This window comes from Enoplosus armatus, chromosome 3, assembly GCF_043641665.1.
Source record: "Enoplosus armatus isolate fEnoArm2 chromosome 3, fEnoArm2.hap1, whole genome shotgun sequence".
In the NCBI taxonomy this organism is placed as follows: Eukaryota; Metazoa; Chordata; class Actinopteri; order Centrarchiformes; family Enoplosidae; genus Enoplosus; species Enoplosus armatus.
In genome coordinates, this window is record NC_092182.1 from 12,261,515 (window position 1) to 12,283,145 (window position 21,631).

General features: G+C 40.2%; 1 protein-coding gene across 9 annotated transcripts in view; it reads right to left on the reverse strand.

The window, feature by feature from the left end:
* scn8ab (sodium channel, voltage gated, type VIII, alpha subunit b) overlaps positions 1-14,467 on the reverse strand; it is a 43,159-nt gene extending 28,692 nt beyond the window's left edge. For 6 of the 9 annotated variants that reach the window (XM_070903503.1, XM_070903500.1, XM_070903499.1 and 3 more), the window contains exons 1-5: positions 14,186-14,467; positions 4,584-4,702; positions 4,259-4,348; positions 4,039-4,167; positions 2,546-2,637 (exon numbers count right to left, since the gene is read on the reverse strand). In XM_070903503.1, coding sequence (XP_070759604.1) covers positions 2,546-2,637; positions 4,039-4,167; positions 4,259-4,348; positions 4,584-4,702; positions 14,186-14,467 — 712 coding nt within the window. Of the gene's footprint in view, positions 1-2,545; positions 2,638-2,918; positions 3,011-4,038; positions 4,168-4,258; positions 4,349-4,583; positions 4,703-14,185 lie in introns of all 9 variants that reach the window. The other 3 variants (XM_070903504.1, XM_070903502.1, XM_070903498.1) reach the window with 1 other exon arrangement.
* Between the last annotated feature and the right edge of the window lie 7,164 nt (positions 14,468-21,631).

Consider the following 21,631-nt stretch of genomic DNA (forward strand, 5'->3'; position numbering starts at 1 on the left):
ACAATTTGTGGGGCATGAACAGAACATGGTGCAAATATGCATCTCATAGTATAACAAATACATAGAAATCAGTTTGAAACGACTGGAATCTCTGAAGTGGCCCTTTAAGATTATATACGTTATATTAAAGGCCCTGAAAACCTTTTTCGCCAATCAGCTTCTATGAATGATCAGGTCCTACATAAACACAACATTTTCTTCCAAAGTTGCAACAGTTTTGGTTTTTACACTTGAGAGAATTCTGTATTTGTGTTTTTGTCTGTGCTCCTCTTGCTGACTAAAGTGGGTGTGGCTCAGTTGAATAACGTGATGTCACATACTTCCCTGCACCAATCAGGATTTACCAACGTTCGACCCTGACAGTTGTTGGGTAGTTTGCTCATCAAAGCTGATCAAACCACACAGAGTCCTAATGAAGCAGATTAGCTGAGTTTTTGACTGTTAAACTCTTAATAAAATAACCCCTAAGGATGTTTTTCCTACCTTTCCATTTTATTATCACTTATTTGGTCATGACTATTTAACATTATAGAAAAATAGTTAGGATTTGAAGGTTTCAAAGGCTTTAAAAAAGATAAAACACTTGTGTTGTGCCTACAGAACTGTATGTCCTAACTCCAAACATGCAAGCATTGTATTTTAGAAAAACCTAATTCCATAACTTAAGTTTATTATAAAAAGTAGTCTATGTCTGGGGAAAATATTGTGCATAGATTTTGCACTAAAACTCACTACAAAAAGTTATCCAAACACTAATCTACCTGAGTAGATGTGCACACCGTGTCAGAACTTTTGCAGTCTCAAATTTAAACTCTTGGAGGGATTTATGTATTTAGTGTAGATTTCTAGCTACATGGTTATCAAAAAGAGACATTTCTAGAAACATTAAATAAAATATCTAGTATGTAATAACAGCACACTGATTGCACTAAGAGAGTGCATTCAAGTTGAACCACAGATGTAGAGGTCATATTCAGTTTTTCAACACCACAACAAACACTGCAGCTGTATGGGATGTTTCCATCAGAAAGACACATTTTAATTTTTACATTTTTACATTAACTATCCCATGTAAACAGTTCTTGTTATAACTGTGTTATGAAATCTTAATTGTCTGAAGCATTTTCCACTGAGGAAGAAGAGAAAACAATACAGCTGGATTCAGATCCACATGGAGAAGAGAAACTATATCATGGGATTACTATTTCCCTTCACTCCTTGTGTCTGTCTATGGGAACATTCCTGACCAACTGCAGTTAATAATTATACTGCATCCAACAAATCAATTTTACACAGCAGCATCACACACAGCAAACAGCGCACAGAACCGGGCTCAGTCAAGGAGGCAGGAAGTGAAGAGGAGAAAGAAAGGACAGGCGAGGAAGAGTTGGTGGCTGGGGGGAGGGGCAATGAGAGGTGGCATGCAGGTCATTTAAACGCCAAGGCTGAAGGAATTGACTCTGTGTCAGCATCACCTGTCTGTAAACCGTGATGGTGACCTTGCCTTCACTGAAGAACCGTTCCCATCCCAGGCACCTCTTTCTCCCACTCTTGCAGTGGGCGGCGAGCCCTCAGGCTGGTTAAGCCCAGAGCTCAACTGAGCGCTATATGCTGGAGGCTGAGCTTATTGTACTGGTGTGTGTGCATGTACAGTATATGTGCTGAAATACAGTAATTTCATAGTGTCTGCAGAATTGTTTTACAAGCATTTCGAGTGCATCTCTTTTATAAGCAAATACATATAAACTTGTGTTACTGTGTGTTTCCTAGAAAAAAGATCTTACTGAATCTGACATATATGCACAGAATTTTGCTTATTTATGATATTTACTTATTTTTTATGTTTCCCTATCACTCCCAGGATGGACAAAGATCTTCAAAAAAAAAGAAAAAAGAAAAGAAATCGGAAGCCTGAATCAAATAACTCTTAAAACTAAAAGATAACAAAATCCAAAAGAAAAAGCTCCTTGAAGCCAAACCTGTAAAAGCATGTGTCTCAAAGCTTCATGCAGCGTTGATGTGTTGTCAAATTAGGCTTGGCAGTCTTAGGGAATTAAATAGTCTTTAGAAATGAGAAGGCAGTATCATAGATTGAGATAATTTGGATCAATGTATGAAATAAAACTGAATACAAACCAAATGTGCAAAGAGGTGACAGATCTAAACTAGTCAACGTCCTGAAAGTCAGCTCCTTGGAAATAACATCTAAACTCTTACCTTATGTTATCACATTGGACATTCATGTCTATTTCATTTGGGGTAGAAATGTACAGACAGATAGCTGTTGCATACCTTAATGTGCTGCATAAGCTCAGCTGTCCATATGGGACATGTGAGCCCACAAGACTGCCAGTAGACTGCTAAGCCTATCAAAAATGTATTGCTACCATTTTTGATTGTCATAAAAACAAAAGTAAAACAAAAGAAAATGTAGAAATTCTAGAACATCCTCTTTTTAAAAAAGAAACAAATATCAAAGAAATAGAAATAAAGACAGGTAATAGATAAAGTAAGCTCAGCCTTAGTGTTTAAATGGGAGTCTCACCTGGAATGACAGAAATTGTCTTCAACGCTCGGAGAACCCTGAACGTTCTCAGCGCCGAGACATTCCCAAGGTCCACAAACTCTGTTATATATCTGTAACAAGGTAGGATGACACACAGAACAGAACCCCATGACACACAACAACACACGATAACAACACACACGCACGCATGTATGTACGCGCAAGAGCACGACACCAGCACCACCACCGAAGACCAGGAGGGGACACCACGGTGAGAGAGAGAACACCTGTCCTACCAGTGGGAAGAGAACGAAGGAGGAAGAGGAGAGGAAGAGGGACTGAAACAAAACCACACCTAACATCAACCCCGTGACTCGCCCACCCGCAAACACAAACACCTGGACTGTCTTACCTGGGATAACTGAAATTGTTTTCAAAGCCCTCAGAACCCTGAACGTACGCAGAGCTGACACATTGCCTAGGTTTACAAACTCTGTTATATACCTGCAAGGTGGATCAGATACAGTTACTCAGCAGCCATCCCAAACAGAGGAAAGAAAGAACAGACTGTTACATAATAGTTAATAAACATCATCAACGTGGTGCGATGGACTAATGTGGAATGAAGGTGCTGTAGGCAATCAGGCGGGAAACAAATCCATGTTCACAGAAGAGGTGACATGAACCAAAACACTGGCCCTGAAATAAATTTAGATGATGAATGCGACATGTTTGGTAAGACCCAACATTTATAAAGGTTGCCTCATGCTAACAAAATGGTGTTTGCACTGTGTGTTTGTTGATGTAATGGCTAAAAAATATTTCAGGTTTGTGGGGGATTTTGTTCATACAGATTCTTCCTTATTTCTCCAAAGTTGCCTACAGCAGCTTTTAGATTGGGGAGTGCCGTCTTTGTCCATCACCAAATATAAAATAACCACTATGTTGTTCATTTTAAAAACCACTCCAGCAGACATCAAACACAACAGTTTGTTGATTGAAACAAAAAGACAAAAGTTTGATGGACGTGTGTTATGATACCCACACAATGATGGAATATGTGAGCTAATCATTAAAGTCTAACTAATACTAAAATGTCTAATGACAAATGTGTATTTAACATTTTTTGGTTGTAACAAAATGACTTTTCCCACAGAAAACATTAGACTTGTCATAGAAGTAAAAGCACCAATGGTGTCACCGATGACTTTAATGATTGCTCTGAATCCCACCTGAATGGAATGCAGCCGTCATTAATGTGATTAGCTACACCTGTGTTTAAGTAGCCAGAGACTGTCTGCAGTGAGAAATAGGTATTTTTACCTGCTGTGGCTTATAAATAAATCACTTCAAAGCTTTAAATGCTAAAGTGTGATATTTTTATTAGTCATGTTGAAATCCCTTTTTGGTTTCTTGCTTTGATTGCAGTGCTTTTTCCTTTTTACATTTGGCCATAGTTGTTATATGTAGCTGACAATTCTTTTCATTCTTTCATACTTTTATCATTAATAATTACGAGTTAAAATACTTACGCCATTGAGATGACCATGAAATCAAGCCAGTTCCATGGGTCTCTGAGAAAGGTGAACCCATCTATAGCGAAGCCTCGGGCGACAATTTTTGTGAGTGACTCAAACGTATAGATACCTGTGAAGGTATACCTTGAAAAAAAAGAGAGACATCAGTAAAAATGGCGACAGATACATTAAACGAGGATATGATTACTGAGAAGAAGTATGGATGTGTACTTACTCTACTTGTTTGGACCACTCTGGGGGGTCACTAAATGTCATGAATATACAGTTGGTCAAAATGGTACACATGATGATCATGCTGAATAACGTGAGACAACAGTTAAGGAAAGTTGCACATATATTTAAAATCAAACTTTAGTATTGAAGTAAAGCTTAAGGAAGAGGGCAGGGTAGAGAGAAGAGAAGTGATTTGGAGCTTACAGTGCATTCGCTTCACCTACTTGACAACTTGTGACATAAGCAGAAAAGAAAATGTGTAAAATACTGAAACATCTGTTTTCATTCAATGTAAAACATAGAAAATTAATCACTTGAAAGGATATGAATGTATCAAAATCTTAATAGCTATTCGCCTAAGTAGATTAAAAGGGCTTAAGATGTACAAGGAGGGCGTGGCACTGAAGCGGAAGAGTGTTTTCCCTTTGTTTAGGACTATAAATGTCTGTGGAGAAAGAGAGACAGAGACAGAGATAACAAAACAGTTAGAACATTTTCAGAGCTAATTATATAGCACATACTATTCACCACATGGTCTGCAAACCTTTCTTACTTTAAAAATAGGAAGATATGATTGTAGTTTGACTGATTAGCAGACCTCTGAGTCATGGGGCACCACTGCATTGGTTTCTACTCTTAACTGATTCTCACAATACAGGTGACACTGAAATCCATTTGAACATGGCATTTTGATGAGAGTGCTCAGTGTGTTGTCACTTAACCCATTTTGAACATAGAAAACATATAGTATAAAAAAGGGCACAGAGTCAGTGGCAGCAAGGACACAAGATTGTGTTTTAGTCTGCCCCCCTCCTCTGTGGCCAGAACCAGGAGCACAGCTAACACCCCTGTCCTGGTTGCATCAGACTGAGCCTCCGTCCTGGCGAGCTTTTCACCATGACAGTAGGAGCAGCAGACAGACAGGTGCATGGGAAGCTCTCGCTTCTTTGTGGCCAAATGACTCTCTTCGCCCCAAGTTTAAAGCTCTTACTGGAAGAGAACCGCAAATGCTGTCATCGATCAGGGGCAGATCTGCTGACTCCAGGCTCTCAACAACCACTCCCCACCCATAAACAGCACTGGGCCAAGTGGGGCTGGGCAATGGGGTGAGACAGCAGTGTGTGTGTGTGTGTGTGTGTGTGTGTGTGTGTGTGTTTGTTTGTTTGTGTGTGTGTATCTATGTGCGGTTTGTGGATGTTTGTGCACAAGACAATGTGGGGTCAGCATGAGAAGTATGAGCATTATTTACAAACAAATGGGCTACTGGGATACTTTACATTTACAACTAACTTGTTACCAATGCTTCTGGTTTTAGGCATTACAGATTAGAGTTGGTTCACTGACAATTTACAAATGTGTGGCTTGGATGAGAATCTGTGAGTTGTGAATGCGCACACTGCTAGAGTGTTTTTCCTTCTTCACCACATCCCCTCATGTGTACTTATGACACCACTGACAATGTTGCCTGCCATTATTTACAGAAAACCCACCATGTCCTGTATATAACCAGTACTGAAGAACAATGAAGACTTATAACTTATATTACATTGAAATGTCCTTTCCTTTAATTTCCTTCCCATTCAACATTAAGTGATAAACAATTCTTGTAGATTGTTAATATAAATGCGGTTTACGGCTTTTATAAACTGGAAACTTAAAAGATTTTAAAATTGGCCAAACCACACTTAAGTTTACAAATAATTAAATTGTCAAAATACTGTGCACCAGAGTCCATCATGTGTTCAACCACAGCAGGTCATAAAGCCAACTCCATATTACCAGTCCTGTCTACGCTCAGGTATAATAATCACTGTGCTCACAGATGATGACCCACTGGTGGAGAACAGGCTTGTATAATAGAGGCATCTGGTCTTTAGTATGCATATGGCTCCAGCAAGAAGAAAAATACACACCACGAGTTCGTGGCTCACACCACGGGAAACACTGGAAAGAAACGGGAAAGGCGACCAGAAGTGTCCTGAGACAAGTGGTGTCCTGAAATCTAATTAAATTAAAAATAGCGTCCGCAGTCTGGGGAAAGACAAAATGTATTCTCTGCATCAGAAGACTCCTCTCTCTCCCTCCCTTCCCCTCTCCTCTTCCTTTTTGCCCATAGAGCATCTGCATCACTTAAAATATCCTCTCACTATGATTTCCTATCACATGGAGAAAAGAATCATCTATCTTATAAACACTACACAAACAGGAAAACACAGGATGTAGAGTCATGTTTAAAGGGTGAATCTTCCTCCCAGAGGTCAACTGAAGTGTTTTGCTGACCAAGCAAATACAGTGAGCAATATCTCATTAGCAGTTTACAGATGCCCAGCATGCACAACTATGTCCCACATGTTAATCAATGTGAAGCATATTGCTTGGATAAATCCTGTGGATATGTAGAGGTTTTTGAAAACTTCAGATCTGAGGACACTATCTTACAGAAAACACATCTGCTTTGTCCCGTCTGAGTTTCAGTGTAGGTCATCCTCCACAGCATGTGGACATTTAGACGTTTTCATTAAGACTTTTCAACTGTAAAGAGGCTTCAGTTACTCAATGAACTGTGTCGATTTTATGACAGAAAAATCTGCTGTTGACGCAAACTTGGCAACCTGGCACAATTACATCAAGGGATGCAAATGTCAGGCAATTTCCTTAATTGATCGCGGCACATTAAATCGATAATTGATCAATAATTTAAGCTTATAAAATACTAAATGTATGATTTTTCTCAACAAATACTTCATTGCCATGGGCTATTTTCACAGCACAATTAAAGTCATAAACTAAATAAACACAAGTAGATAGCTTTAATCAGAAATTAACTAAAATGTAATAATGCCAAAAATGTATATGGCTAAACAGAATAATTCTGTGGCTTTAGTAGAGACTTAACATGCCTTAACAACCATTCTTGAGTCCATAAAAAGGACAAGTAGAAAAAATAAAAGGGGCTGCTCTGAACTCAGAGTCTTACTTATTTTAATTTAAGAATATGAGCAAAACAATGTGGTCAGAGGTGAATCATGTGGGCAGTCTGTTGACGGGTTCATTGTGGACAAAAAGTCAGTTTTTCAAGGGATACCACTGCACAGGAGGAATGGTAGAAGAGGAAGAAGCTACAGTGAACTGGATAAATGAAAATCTGCGGGTGCTTATTAGTTTAGCTGAACTCACACCTCCAGCATGTCATCAAAGTAAGCTGCACCTTCACTGTATAGAAAAACCCTCTGATCACGGTTAACCGTGGTACACACCACAGACATTTAGCATAAGTCCAACCACTGAAAACACCTGCACAATGTCCCAGAAAGAATACACTGCACAATTGGTTGATATATTCTTGATTTTTTCAATTCTTAACAGTGATTAGTTGATTGATTAATCACTCATTCCCCCAGTTTCATTGATTTCCCAGACAAACTCTATAAAGTAGGTTGACAGACAATGAACTGTAGACACTGAATTCACCGTCACAAAACACATTTAAACAGAATCAACATATCAAACATAGTGCACTAATAAGCTTAGGAAACTGAGGATGAATTGCATCTATTTACATGGATGACTGTGGTAGTGGACAGGAACCATGGATCATAAAAAAAAAACACTGAATATGTAACAGAATGGATGTTGAGTACACGAGGACACACACACACACACACACACACACACACACACACCACTATAACACTGATCAGCCTACATAATTACATGTATACTTGGGCATACACAAATAAATACACAACTCAGCAGAGCAAGCTTCACTGTAAGGAAGCCTTATTTGCTGCAAAGCTGATGAAATGTTCCTAATTCTCCATAGAGCATTAAAGAAAAAGGCACATATGCAGGAATCAGGAGGCAGACTGCAGCTGCAAGGACGGCGTGTGTGTGTGTGTGTGTGTGTGTGTATGTGTGTGTATGTGTGTGTGTGTGTGTGTGTGTGTGTGTGTGTGGTTGAGGAGGAGGAATAGTGGAGCAGGGATATGGAGAGGGGCTTGCAGGGGTATGGGACAGCAGCAAAGAGAGCCGAAGAGAGAGAGAGATGAGGGGGTGGAGGGGGAGTGATGCAGAACAGAAAAGCCAGAGAGCTGCAGAGGGGAGAGAGCCAAACCTGAGATGGATGGGTAGACGGAGGGAGGAGGAGGACTGGGTAGGCATGCAGCAGAGAGAGAAACTGAGAATGAGATGAGGAGAAGGGGGGGCAGAGAAAGCGAGAGAGCTGAGTGAGATCTAAGCAGGGAAACAATAGAGACTAAATCATGGGGAGGGGGTGTGTTGTGCCTCTCTTAATCATCCCAGGACCCCTGCCTGAACCAGACTGGTCTGTTACTTCACAACTGACTGCAGATTTGGACTGTAGAGCTATTAGAAGATGGCGATAAACAAATAGTAATCAAACAATTAGACAATGTGATCAATCATTAAGAAAAAAAGGCCAAACATTTGCTATTTCCAGCTTCTCATTTGAGGATTTGTTTGTTTTGATATTTGATATGTTTTATATCATTGCAAATCAAATACCTTAGGGTTTTGAACTAAATAAGGAATTTCAAAACGTCATCTAGGGCTCAGGGAACCCGTGATGGGCGGTAACCACTATTCTGTAATATTTAATAAACTAAACAATTCATCAATTTATTGCAAAAATAATTTGTTAGTCGAAGACCTAAATGACCTTCATAAACAGTACCAAACTTTTAAAAAACATATCTGGATTCACATGCCTCTTTGCAGAACTGGAAAGAGGAAACATGACACACATACACTGTTAGCTGGATTTGAGCCCATTCTGTAATGAGCACCTGGTATATGGACTAAGTGCATCTTGATTTAATTTACAGAGAAGCAAAAATATCCACAGTAAGTCAACTTCTACATTGTTCACCGTGAAACTTTCATGCTTTGGGACCAAACAGCACAGATCTCATGAGGAGCTTTAATTTAATATCTATTAGCATCATCACCTGACACATAACTCATGTACTTCTGTTAGAGCTCACTGCAGCGAGGACTCAGCCGATAATAATCACCTAAATATATATGACTGCAAACTAATTTCCCTGCACATTATACCATATCAAAAAAATGCGTCATTCCACTTCTTCACCTGTATGCTGTGCTGCAAAACCCCACTTTCCACTCCTTACCCCACCCTCCTTCTTTATACCAACCTGGCTAGCAATGGAAGCACACTCACCCCCTCCCCCCTTCCTCTCCCTCCCTTCCTTCCTCACTCAGCCCAGAACAGGAGGATGCTGTGTCATCAGAGACTGAGGACTCAGACAGAGCACTAAAGCCTGGCCCTCGCTCTAATTTACTACACCCAGAAAAAAAAAAAGAACGCCAGAGAGGCGGAGGAGGTGGCGGAAAGGGGAGAGGGAAAAGGAGAGTAATGGACAGAGACAGAGATGGTGGAATAGGAAAATAATGTAATGGTGTGTACAGTGCTACATGCTGAGATCCAGAGGCTACTGCTGCTTTAGCCGTGAGCTCCCCTGGTGCGCTCACTAGAAGCTGCTGCCCTGCAGAAGCCTGAACAGAAACCAAAATGTCAGATTCGGGATGAAGCTTCTGCGTCAACAAAACCTGAAAGCTGTTCAAACTACTGTTTGTCTAAACTGTACAGCAGCCAAATCAAGCTGAATCATCTTAACTGTATTACCATGTATATCAAAAAATCCCACTCTACACACAAACACAGATGTGTGCACGTGCACAGCGCAAGCTAAAATACTAGTATGTCCTCCACTCATCCCACCCTGCTCTTCCTGTATGACCACAGCAGCTCCAACATTGCCTAATCACATCAGACATTTGAAAAGCCCAGGCAGTCCTCTCCCCATCACAGGGGAAAACAAGAACTGCAACGCTGCATTTCTCTTCCTCAACACTGCCCCCTCTTCCTCTCTTTGATGCATGAGTGCTGTGATCAGGTTTCCTGCAGATGACGGTAACACACACACACTTAGACACACTCATTGACATACAGTGCAATGGTGAGCGATAGGATGATTGTCGGTCGAGTAGAGGAGCCTGGAAAGGTGAGGACAGAAACAGCAGAGGAGGAACGGGGCTAACCATGAATATATACTTAGAGGCACTTCCTCAGGTGTGGTAAAAGGACAATACATTAGTGGATTAGGAAAATGATTGATATGAATGATAGTAAGATGGAGAAGGAAGATGAGGTCTTAGCCTGTGACACTTTGAACCTGCTGACACAACACATGGATAGATTTGATGAAGTTAGCAGATCTTGACTAAGCAGAATGAAGAGAAGGCAGAACCTGCATTGACACACACAGAAACACATATGGGGTAACGAGTAGCCTAAAAATTAGATAAGCAATTTATCTGGCAGTCTAAGAGCTGAGTACCCCTTTCTTTCCTTTTGAAATTCCCTAAAAACATGCCCTTATTCATGGAAACATGGCCATAACTGCATCAGTGGAGCAGAAAACAATGTTTGGGATTCATATCCGCTCTATTTGTATACTGCAACTACCGTCCTATGTTGTCTTGAAGACTAACAAACTTTTATAACAATTAGGTAAACCATCAAATGCCAATAAAGCACACATTTATACTTCTCATGGATCTAACCTTAACACACATTTTAAAGGCATGTTGGCACAACAGTGTACCTGTAGCAGTTACCCATTATCAATCACAATTATTCCATTAGATTGTTTACAAGCTAATGGAGTATTCACTAATCTATAAGACTGCGACCATTGGCACACAATTCTGACCAAAACATATTTGGAAATAACATTCATTTTGTAGATCTCGTTTAGGAGTGTAACTCTGTCATACCGATAATGCAGTTGTTATCATATTTCACAACACCTGCTGATAAAAAAAATTGATAAAGAATGAATTGGAGTCAATTTTCCATGTAGGTTCTGGACAGCGAGGGCATGTTTTAATTTTTTTAATTTTTTATTTGAATATACCAATTGTATTACAAACCTGCAGATGAGTAGCATTTTTGTTTAAAGATTTAAACATCAGTTGATATGTAATCCAACACAGGCTTTTAAGTTCTTATCCTAGCTCCATGAAGATAATGTGTGCATGCAATTATTCATCACAAAGGCCAAAGAGTTTAAGGAAACAATGGCATCCTTTACAAGAGAATCTGCAGTACCATCATATCATGGGGGCTGAATATATATATACTTATTTTCATGTGTAATGTTAATTGCATTGTTTCTTAAATAAACTATAAGAGACAGTGCTTTGAAGCTTTGTGCACAAAGGCAACACTTGAACAGTAAAAGTTTGTCATTCTACTGTTTACTCATCTTGATGAGCTTTCATCTAAGTTTTTGTACATAGAGCCTAAGTTGCCAATCTGTTACGCTCTAATCAACTATCCAAAAACATCATTTTGAAATCACCATGGTTATGTTATATATCATTTTCTCAATGTAGTCTCTTGTGTACACACGCAATCACACATATGCACACACATGGCTAAGACAAAAAGGTCTCCTGCTGCAAGTAAAAGAGGCATGTGAGTGGAGGCCATGATAAACAACTTTCCTACAACCACCAAAGTGAGACGCCACAGAGGAGAGTGAGGAGAGGTAAAGAAGTATGCATAGGGCTATAAGCAAAGTGGTGAAGAATAATAAGACAAGAATGCAACCCTTCCTGTGGCCACCACTGAACCACAGCTGTGGATCAATAGATCACAAAAGGCACATACACTTCATCCGCCCTATGAGGGAGTGCTGCTGGCTGAGATGGCCAGTCCTGCTGACTGGGCTTCTTGCTGCTGCACAGGCCGCGGATTCTCTTACACATTATCATTGCCACCACACAGGAGACTGGCTACTCCATACGTCCACACAGCTGAAAGGTACTACAGCCCACTCCTGCCCTTTTCTCTCCACTTCCTGTCCTCGTATGCCATCTTCTGCCTTCACTCCTCATTCTTCTTTAGCTAGTGCAGAGCTAGAGTAAGGGCACAACCAAGCTAGAGTTTGAGTGGTGTGAGACAGAAGCCTCAAACGCCTTTAAGTCTAGTCTTTAATTAACAAAAAATACATCATTTGGGGAGAAAGTAGGAGATTGGGGTTTGTGTCATCTGCACCTGCATCACATTCATTCAGAAGTTGATTTTCCGTAGATGCAGAGATTATGTGACTGTGTGGCATGTCTGAAGAGAAGAATCCCAATATGATCTTGAATAATAGTAACACTGATATGACCTTCAACCCTGATATGTACTAACATTTTTAGATGTGACTTTTTGGGTTGTACTTATCTCTTTTAAATCTACAAAAATCATTGTGGAACACCTAACTCAAAATCAAAGAAATGGAGGATGCGGTTCAGAGTCAATTATCTGTACTCTAATGAACACGTTTGCAGCCTATCAAAAAAAGTGAGAGAGAAATAATAGTTTCAGATCCCCATGTTGCTAGAAATTTGTCAGCATGCACATGCACACACAGGGGCTAGTTGCTCTGCCATTATCTTAGCTGTGGTTTAGGGTGGGTTTAACCTGTGTTGTCTTGGTCAAATTCACATGATCACTTAAAGCCCATTGCAGTGTCCTCAGCTGTGGTTTAATCTGAACCTGGTTGCTGTGTCCGGTAGAAATCACCTAAACTCCTGTAGTGATCACTGTATCTGTGGTTTACCTTAAACCTGCTTCTGACATTGACTTTTAGGTTTAAGCTCATGAAGTTCAGTATAAGGACAGATTTATACAGCTCATATCATTTTATTCCTTTCTAAAATTTCAAATCTAGCATTGGCAATCTACCATGTATGTTCTTGTGAAGGCAACACTATAACAAGTGGCAAACTACACAATTGTGTAATTGTCTAATTGTGACAGTTTCTCACTTAATGTGTTTCATTGGTGGAACTAAATTCGATATCAATGTTGCATTGAGTCATCAGGGCACTGTCAAGGGTGAGAATCTCAATAATCGTGTGCACAACATCGCTCTCAGTGTACCCGCATTCATTCATATAGATTAATTGTACAACAATGTGGAAACATTGCAGAACACAATGCTGATCACAATAACACCAGTAACAGTGCAGCAACACAGATAAAAATGATGATGACAATGACAATTCCATCTAGCTAAGCTAGTCAGATGCTAAGTGACAGAGCAGCAGCCTATATAGTACAATCATAGCTAAATTATTACTCAACTACACTGATGAAAATAAATGCTTTCTACTCAAGACAGTGTGTTGGACAGAGCACTTGTTATCCGAAAGTGTACTGATGGCATATAAACATAAAGGCGGATTTGTCATCCCCTCCAGCTGTTACATCATCTTTACCATGCATTAACACAGACAATTAATCAACACTGCATAAACCTTTAGAAGAACTGCCTCTGTTCGAGAACTGCATTCCACAGCAACCCTGCAGTGATGCAGGAGCAGAGCACCTACGTCCCTCTGCCTCAGTCGTGCCTTGATTGTACAGGTGTACTAAAAAAAACTCACAGGCCTTGTATGATCTCTGCCTAACAATGCAGTGACTGTCTCCAAGCCCGTGTAGCAGTGACTAAAAAGTACTCAAATGCTTTTAAATGCCTCAAGGTCATCTTTGCTATTATGAGATCCATATCTCTGTAGTGAATACAATAACTTCCATTTTGACTGACTTAACATGAAACCTGAATCTGTTATGACAGTGAATTTCATATTATCTATGTGTATTGTGTGGTTAGTTTACAATGCTGGCAATTTCACATGAACAAAAGGTGCAGATTTAGCCCATTTGAAGGTTTTTTTGTTGAATAATACATCTGTAAAGATTTCAAGGACTGTCAAAGTTCTCACTATCTGTAAACCTCTCAGCTACATGAAGCAAATGGTTCTTCAGGTGAGTGTTTGTTTGATAAGTTTGGGAAAAACTGGGTGGTGCGTTTGTGTGACAACTCACTTTCTTGTTCAGATAGTATGGGTCCAAATCCTCCAGTGGAGTGGCCTTCATTCCATCAGGAATATCGCCGTAGATGAAGGGCAGGCTCTTCCCAGCCTCCAGATCACTGTTGGGCTTGACCTCATTCTCGTCGGATGTGTCGCGGTGACTACTGTCCGATCTGGGCTTGGGTGGCTTCTTGTTCTTCTCTTCATTGATGCGCTTCTCGATGTTAGCGAGCGACTCCGGGGTGAATTTCTTGAAGCTGTCAGGTCCTGGGGGTGCAATAAGGGGTGCGGCCATGTTTTCATCCTGCAGCTATTTCCTCTTTATTTGTTTTCCATCCCAGACATCCAGCTCTGAGAGGAGGAGAGGGACACAGAGTGAGAAAGGGAGGAAGAGTGAGCATACGATACTGAGCAAAGTCAAAAGTGATGGATAAAACAAAACGAGAAAAGGAGGATAACAAAAAAGAAATCCTTTGAAATAATCCAAAATCAATACAGTGTAATTGTATTAATATCACTGACTGGACAACAAAGGGTTATGATTAAAATGGTTGGTATATTTATATGTTAGGCCAGTGGCTTTGCATCCCTTTTCAGTTTCAGTGTTGCTCAAAGCCTCACAGATGGAATTTACTAGTTCTTCCAGAAAAAGCAAACAAAGCAAAATAATGCAGGAAAAGTGCAAACATTTGGAACGTGGGCCAGTAGGCACTATTTCTGCTCTCTCCATCAACCTTAATGACTGAAGCACAGATTCTGTATCCCCAAAAAGCTAAACTCAGGTGCCCAGCACATACAGTAGACAGCACTAAATTCCATTTTGCTCTTACTTTTGTGACCCCAACAGTAAGGAGATGTGTCATGTTTTCTCTTTTAGTGTTTATGCTCACAAAATGATGGGCTCTTTATTCCACCAGGAACTCATCTGTCAGAGTCGCTGCTTCCCAAGCATCTTACATGACATTTCCTTTGTATCTAACCATGTCAAAAGGTAACATGTAGACTTATGGTTATCCTTAAAGTTCCATATTGTTGATGTTAACAATGAATAAATGTCAACGTGTTGGTAGCATTCTTGGTCTCACTGAGAATATACATCCAGGTCTGCAGCTCTATGCAGCTTTCAGCTCACTGTTTAGACTCAGAAGTCTCTGTGGTTGAGTCTGAACAGCTCTCACCGGCGATTGATATAAAATAAGTGGGAAAATGGCTCCCAGTACAAAAGGCTCTCAACAATCTTAACCCCAAACAAGCGAAACAGACCCAGATATTGGTGCTAGATGTAAAAGTAAAGTTAACAAAGACTCTAGTGCCACATAGAACTTAATACGCTGATATTTGTACATCAAGTCTCATTGGTGGAGTTTCCTTCTGCCATCTCCTTATCATATACATTGATCTATATTACAGATGAAGCCTATAAATGAATGTGACTGGGGTTTGTGGTAAAAAAAAAAGAAAGAAAAAAAAAAGAATGGGTGGGGTTTATTGCATGTGAATAATTGACAGTTAATTTGGTTAAAAACAGTATGCTGAGCTTTAAAACACATTCACTGTGATTATGAACATTTGTTGTTGTTCTCTGTGACAAATCTATCCACCTAAATTAAAACCTTTACAACCTTTACTTGGCCCATGTTTATCATATCTGACAGGGTGCAGTGTGTATTCTGGTGTCTTATGTACTGACCAAAACAATGACTCTACACAGGACAATTTACAAATAATAAAACATTCTAAACTGGTCAAGTGTGTCAAAAGATAGTAGTTGATAATTTATTGCTGGAAATTATTCAACCTTTGGGGCTCTGACTCATTGTTTAAACACTAAGGTTGTAATAACATTATCAACTGCATCTCTTCAGGCTCCTACAATAGATGAATTTGTCTCCCCAGTTGGCTGATGGCCATGCTGTTTGATACAACACATTTGACAGTCAAGTCACAGTTCAGGCTATCAAAAAAAATGACAGTGTGTGCAACATTCAATGAAACAATGACAAGGGTACCGACCAGGACATGAATCAGAAAGAAGTCAAGACATCCACAGGCAGCTCGAGATTCAACAGCCCAGTATCTTCGAGGAAAAAGCACAGCCAACCAGAAGAGGGACGAAGTCCGATTCAAGTAACCCAACCTCGGCACAACCTCCAAGTCTCCTTCCACCAATGCTACATCAATTGATCTACCTTCAAGGTGATTCAAACCAGGATGCAATAGCATGGCCAGCAGTGCATGTACAGTTCACACACAACGCTGGGACAATCCCATGAGCAGGCAGCTAAACTGAAAGGCGACCGGGGGAAACTGCCTGAAATGTTGCAGATGTTGCTTATCGCTTTCGATGTCCACTAACTCACTAGGTCATGTGAGAAACGCTGCATAAAACGCACCTGACTTACACGTTTTAATTAAAAAGACTGATCGGGTCACTCTTAAATCAATAACAAATCCGTTAGCGCACGTAATCGGAACCAAACGCGCGCGGCCCATAACCGGTTCTGTTAAAATCCGTTATGAGTCAAGTGAGTCCGGAAATAATGGATGGACGACAGAGAAGACTAACAACTCTGGAAGCTTCGTTTGCCTCCCAAAGACAGAAAACAGATGAGCTAGTCGCTGTCCGGTTCAGTAGCGTTTAGCAAAATGCCCTGCGTCCTCTGTGCGGAGGAAAGACATCCAAACGCACCACGGCTTCCGTCCCGTCACCTGAAGGGGGTGCTTCTATTCTGCTCTATTGCACTCTGCTGATGACCTGACATCTGGATGGAGCTAACCGGACACCGTGGCGACACAGTGCTATAGTGAGGAGGAGGAGGAGGAGGAGGTGTAGGGGGTACTTGCATCAGAGTCACATGGGCCAGTAAATAACTTACACATCTTCATTTCCTGCAGTGATGTCTTAATGCCGCCTGTCACTAAATGCAAGATCCCATCCCTGTCCAAAATCCACAGCATCACTGAGGGTAGGTGAGCCCAACGGGCCCACGTCCAGCATAACTGAGAGGATAACTTGGCAGCCAAATATTAAAAAGGGGCCTCAAATAACCCCCTCATATCCTACCCCGTTCCTCACGTCTGAGCTGAGTCAATCTCAGGTAAAGTTATGACGCCCTGGCTGGAAATGTCGATGAGTTATGATAATTGAGTTTAATGAGGAGAGGCGGAAATTGCGAAGCATGGCCACCCTAGAGATAAACACAGCAAAAGAAAACCTCTTCCTATATTTCTCGGAGAACTTTCTCCCCGTGCGGGACGAGGACCACCCGCTCCCCCTCACATTGTATGTCTTATGATATTAGCGCAATGCATTGCTTGAGAGTGATTTGTAGCCTTTATAGTCCTCAGTAAAGTCCACTGTTTGCTAGCGAGGCGCGCCGTTGTCCTATAGGGCCAAAGCCTAAAATACTGCAGTGTGGTTTATTGCTGCTATAGGCTCCAACAAACTCATAGTAGGTCAGTTGAATGCACAAGCCATGTCCTGACAACTCTTCCCCGGCCTCAGCTCAAAACAACCTTTAGCACATCAGCACGACCCCGTTTCACACCTAAAAAGGTGAAAATATTTACAGCAAAATAATAAATAAAAAAAAGAAACTAAAACGGCCTTAAGTCTAAACCACACCCGTATAGATGATGTCTCGGCGACAGAGAGCCAGATACCCCATATGATGCAGGTTTATAGAGTAACAACATGATGGCAAAATGTGTTATTGTTTGGTTTTTTTAATGGGAGAGACTGCGTGAAAATACCAGAAAAGGGTGCCGCGGCCCCTTTGAGGACTGCCAAACTAAAGACGCACCTACCTCCTCACGCAATACAGTCTCCAAAGAGATTGCAAGAGGGAGGGGGCGCAGAGGTGGAGTGTGGGGGTGGGGAGGGAGGGGGGGGGGGTGATAAAAATTATCATAGTTATAAAATAATGGTAGCGAAAAATATGCTACCTAAAATGATTTTGCAAGCGACGCATTATTCATGCACCTGGAGCACACGGGCTAGATGCTGTGTCCGCTCAGAGAAGTTTGACGCGATCTCACTTCTATATCCCATATGCGTATGTTTCACATTCTGACACACTGAAATGTCATTCCATCCAGCGGCAGGCCAACACCCCAAATAAGCAGCTGTCTCCCCGTTTTCTACCACGCCGCATCACAAATCCGTCTTTTCCCCTTAGAAAATCACATCTTCCCCACTTCTAACTGATGCCTCGTATGCATATTTGTCCATGTACTGGCAAGCAGCCCTCCACAGACGCTAAGAAAAGATGCTGAGAGAGAGGGACCGCTCTGCGGCACTGGGATGCAGTCAGTCGACAAAGTAGGACTGCGATCCATCCCACGACACAACATACCAGACAAAGCAGGAAACAGATTGTCTACTTACTTTTTCTCGCATTAACAGAAATCCAGGCAGCTGTCACTGAACTGCAGATGTAGAAAAGAGTCGAGAGTAACTGCGGCTGTCGCCATATTGTTGCTGCTATCTTCCTTCCCAGTGCGTGCGGCTACCCTGCATAATTGATGACTCTCAGCAAATTGTTAGGGAGTGTCGGTAAATGCCTTTAGTTTCAATAACGGACAAGAGACCGCAGCATCGTAAGCAGAAAAAAAAACACACTCTTCACTGTTCATGTAACAACAGTCATTGATATTCTGGTTGGGATTGGTATTGTGATTGGCAATATATTTGTTTTCATCTTCATTTTTTGTATGAAAATAACTCAAGCGTGTGATTACATATTATTTTTTAAAATTAGACCTGGAAGTTATAAAATACATTTAATACAAATCTGAGTTTATAATGAGAGTCTGTGTAACCTTTACAACACAAGACGATGGTACCTAAACCCCCACCCTTGAACCCATTCTCTCATTAGGTTTACGAATGCTGATTCAGCAGCATTCACACTCACTTCAAAGCTTTATTATTATTATTATTATTATTATTATTATTTGTGACACTTTATTTGTGTCATAAATAACTGATTTGATTTCAGTGTGTGTTTTGCAGCTCTATGTGTATGAATAAAAATAATGAATTCAAAAGTTATTTTTCTTTCTCATACAGACCAGTGAAGCTAGTCAAGTTGTATTGTTTATTCTTGAGTCAAACCAGCATATTAAGTGGACCTACAAATCAAGCTCTTATCACCTTTAAGGTATACCAATCCAAACTGAATTCTGGCATCAAGCTGTTTAATAAACAAAACCATTAGAGTGAAGGCAAGATAATTATATGTGTAAATGGTCACACAGATTTGTTTAGTTTTATAGGCCTTTTCCAATGCAGACATTTTGACTAATCACAGTAGAAAAGCAGGTGTTACTAATAACATGAATGGTGGCTCAGTTCTATTTAAGTGTCCCAGTAAGCCATGACAGTGAGCCAGCATGCACAATACCAGGACCCTGAAACTGAAGCAGCTTAATGGAATTCAGCCATTATTAATCTTAATATTTCTACTTAATATTTCTACTGTTTCATGTCAAAATGTCTTCAGTGAAACAAGACTATTAATTGCGATCCACATTGCATAGACCCAGTGACCAAGGTTTTAACCTTGACACTAGAACCATATATACTAAATCCCTACTGACAACAAACTGAATCTCATCAAGAGCCATTTTTATGGTATTTCCCTTAAGTATAAAATCAGATCACAAAATAACACATAGAGGTTGTGAGCCCAGTCCCATAAATGTCTGTCCTACACAAATGAACTTGGATAATATGCCATCAAATATTGTAATAAATATGATGCTGGCAAAATGCAGACATTTACACCATCAATTGTGTATAATAATGTATAATTTCCCCCCGAGGATCAATAACGTATTTCTGATTCTGATCTGATTCTGATTCAATACACAAAGCTAGTTGGTGGTGCTATATAGAGCCTTTGCCTTTCAAACCAGTTGAATTTCTTATTAGTTAATCAGAATCAGAATCAGAAATACTTTATTGATCCCCGGGGGGAAATTGTACAGTACCGGTGCTCCCATTCAAGAGTAAAGTAGCATAATTTAGAACTAAAAGTATGTACAAATGTAAAAATAAGAAATAGAAAATAAAAAATATACACATTTACAGTATTTAAGTGAACAATGAGGTAAAATAAATAAATATATACAATAACAATGTATATGTATGTATGTTTTGCACTGAAGTGTATGACTATATATCTATTGCACTTAAACATTTAAGAATAAATAGTGAGGTAGTGTATGAACAGGTGAAGTAGATACAGATTTCCAGTCACTTCCTGAGTGTCTGACACTCAGAGAGAGGAGTTAAACAGTTTGATGGCCACAGGCAGGAATGATTTCCTGTGGCGCTCCGTTGTACATTTAAAGTTTAAAGACGTTTTAATGGTTTAACCGTGGTTCTCAATTAACAAATAATGTTAAACTTGACTTGATTTGATGACTTAGATTTCAAACTTTGCTTTAATTAATGAAGTTCACTCTACACCTTGTGGTCTTAGACAGACAATAAAGACTTGTATATGGGTCATTCAAGTAAGTGTTTTTGTTGTACCATAAATGTTCCTTAATGTCTGTAGCAGAAGAGAGGTTTGTACAAACACATGCACTCACTGTTGACATTGAGTCACTGAAAGAAATCACTTTCAATATATAGTGACCCTTTGTCTAAAGCCTTCACCCTTCAAAACACAGTGTTGGAGGATGTTAAAAAGGAAGTGTTTTGAATGTGACCCAACAATGTCTCTACCTGGTGGAATTTTGAAGAACTGCAGCTTAAGGTCTGCAGGAAATCAAATGGCTGCTTTTCAGTTCAGCATTTCAGTGCATCATCTGAGCAAACTTCACATCTGCAGATGAAGGCTGTACGATACGGTCAATAAGTCCAGAACAATCAAGTAAGTAGACCTTGAGTTGGCATTGCTTTGTCAAATGACTATGAGGTTTAAGCTTCAATTTAAAAGGTGTCAATATTCATATCAGATAAACATTATAGTAATTGTGGTCTTTTTTAGTATTCTCTCTGGACTCAGGTGACTGACTTGACCGGTTAAGAACATTCCCTTATTTGGGCCTTAAAAAACTTTGGCTGTATGTTTTGGTTCACTTGCATGGACTATGTATGAAAAAAGGGCTACAAGTCCATTGAATGCCCTCAATGCTGTATTAGATGGAATAAATTACTATGGGTAATCCGTACTGGTTTGCTTTCAATGAGGAACACATCAATAATTATCACATATTCTTCAACTTTGGCCCTTTTAGTCTGTTTTAGCTCAGTGTTTTGGTTCAACAACCCAAACCTTTACCCCAAGTCCAACAGCAGCAACAGCAAGCAGCTGTTTTACTTACTGGCACATACCATGTGGAATTCAAAGTAAGTTAGTGACTAAAGTTAACATTAGCTGGTGAAAAGGGTCGAATAGCTAGTAAGCTAAAGATCCTGGATATTCTTTAAGGACTTAGGCTATCA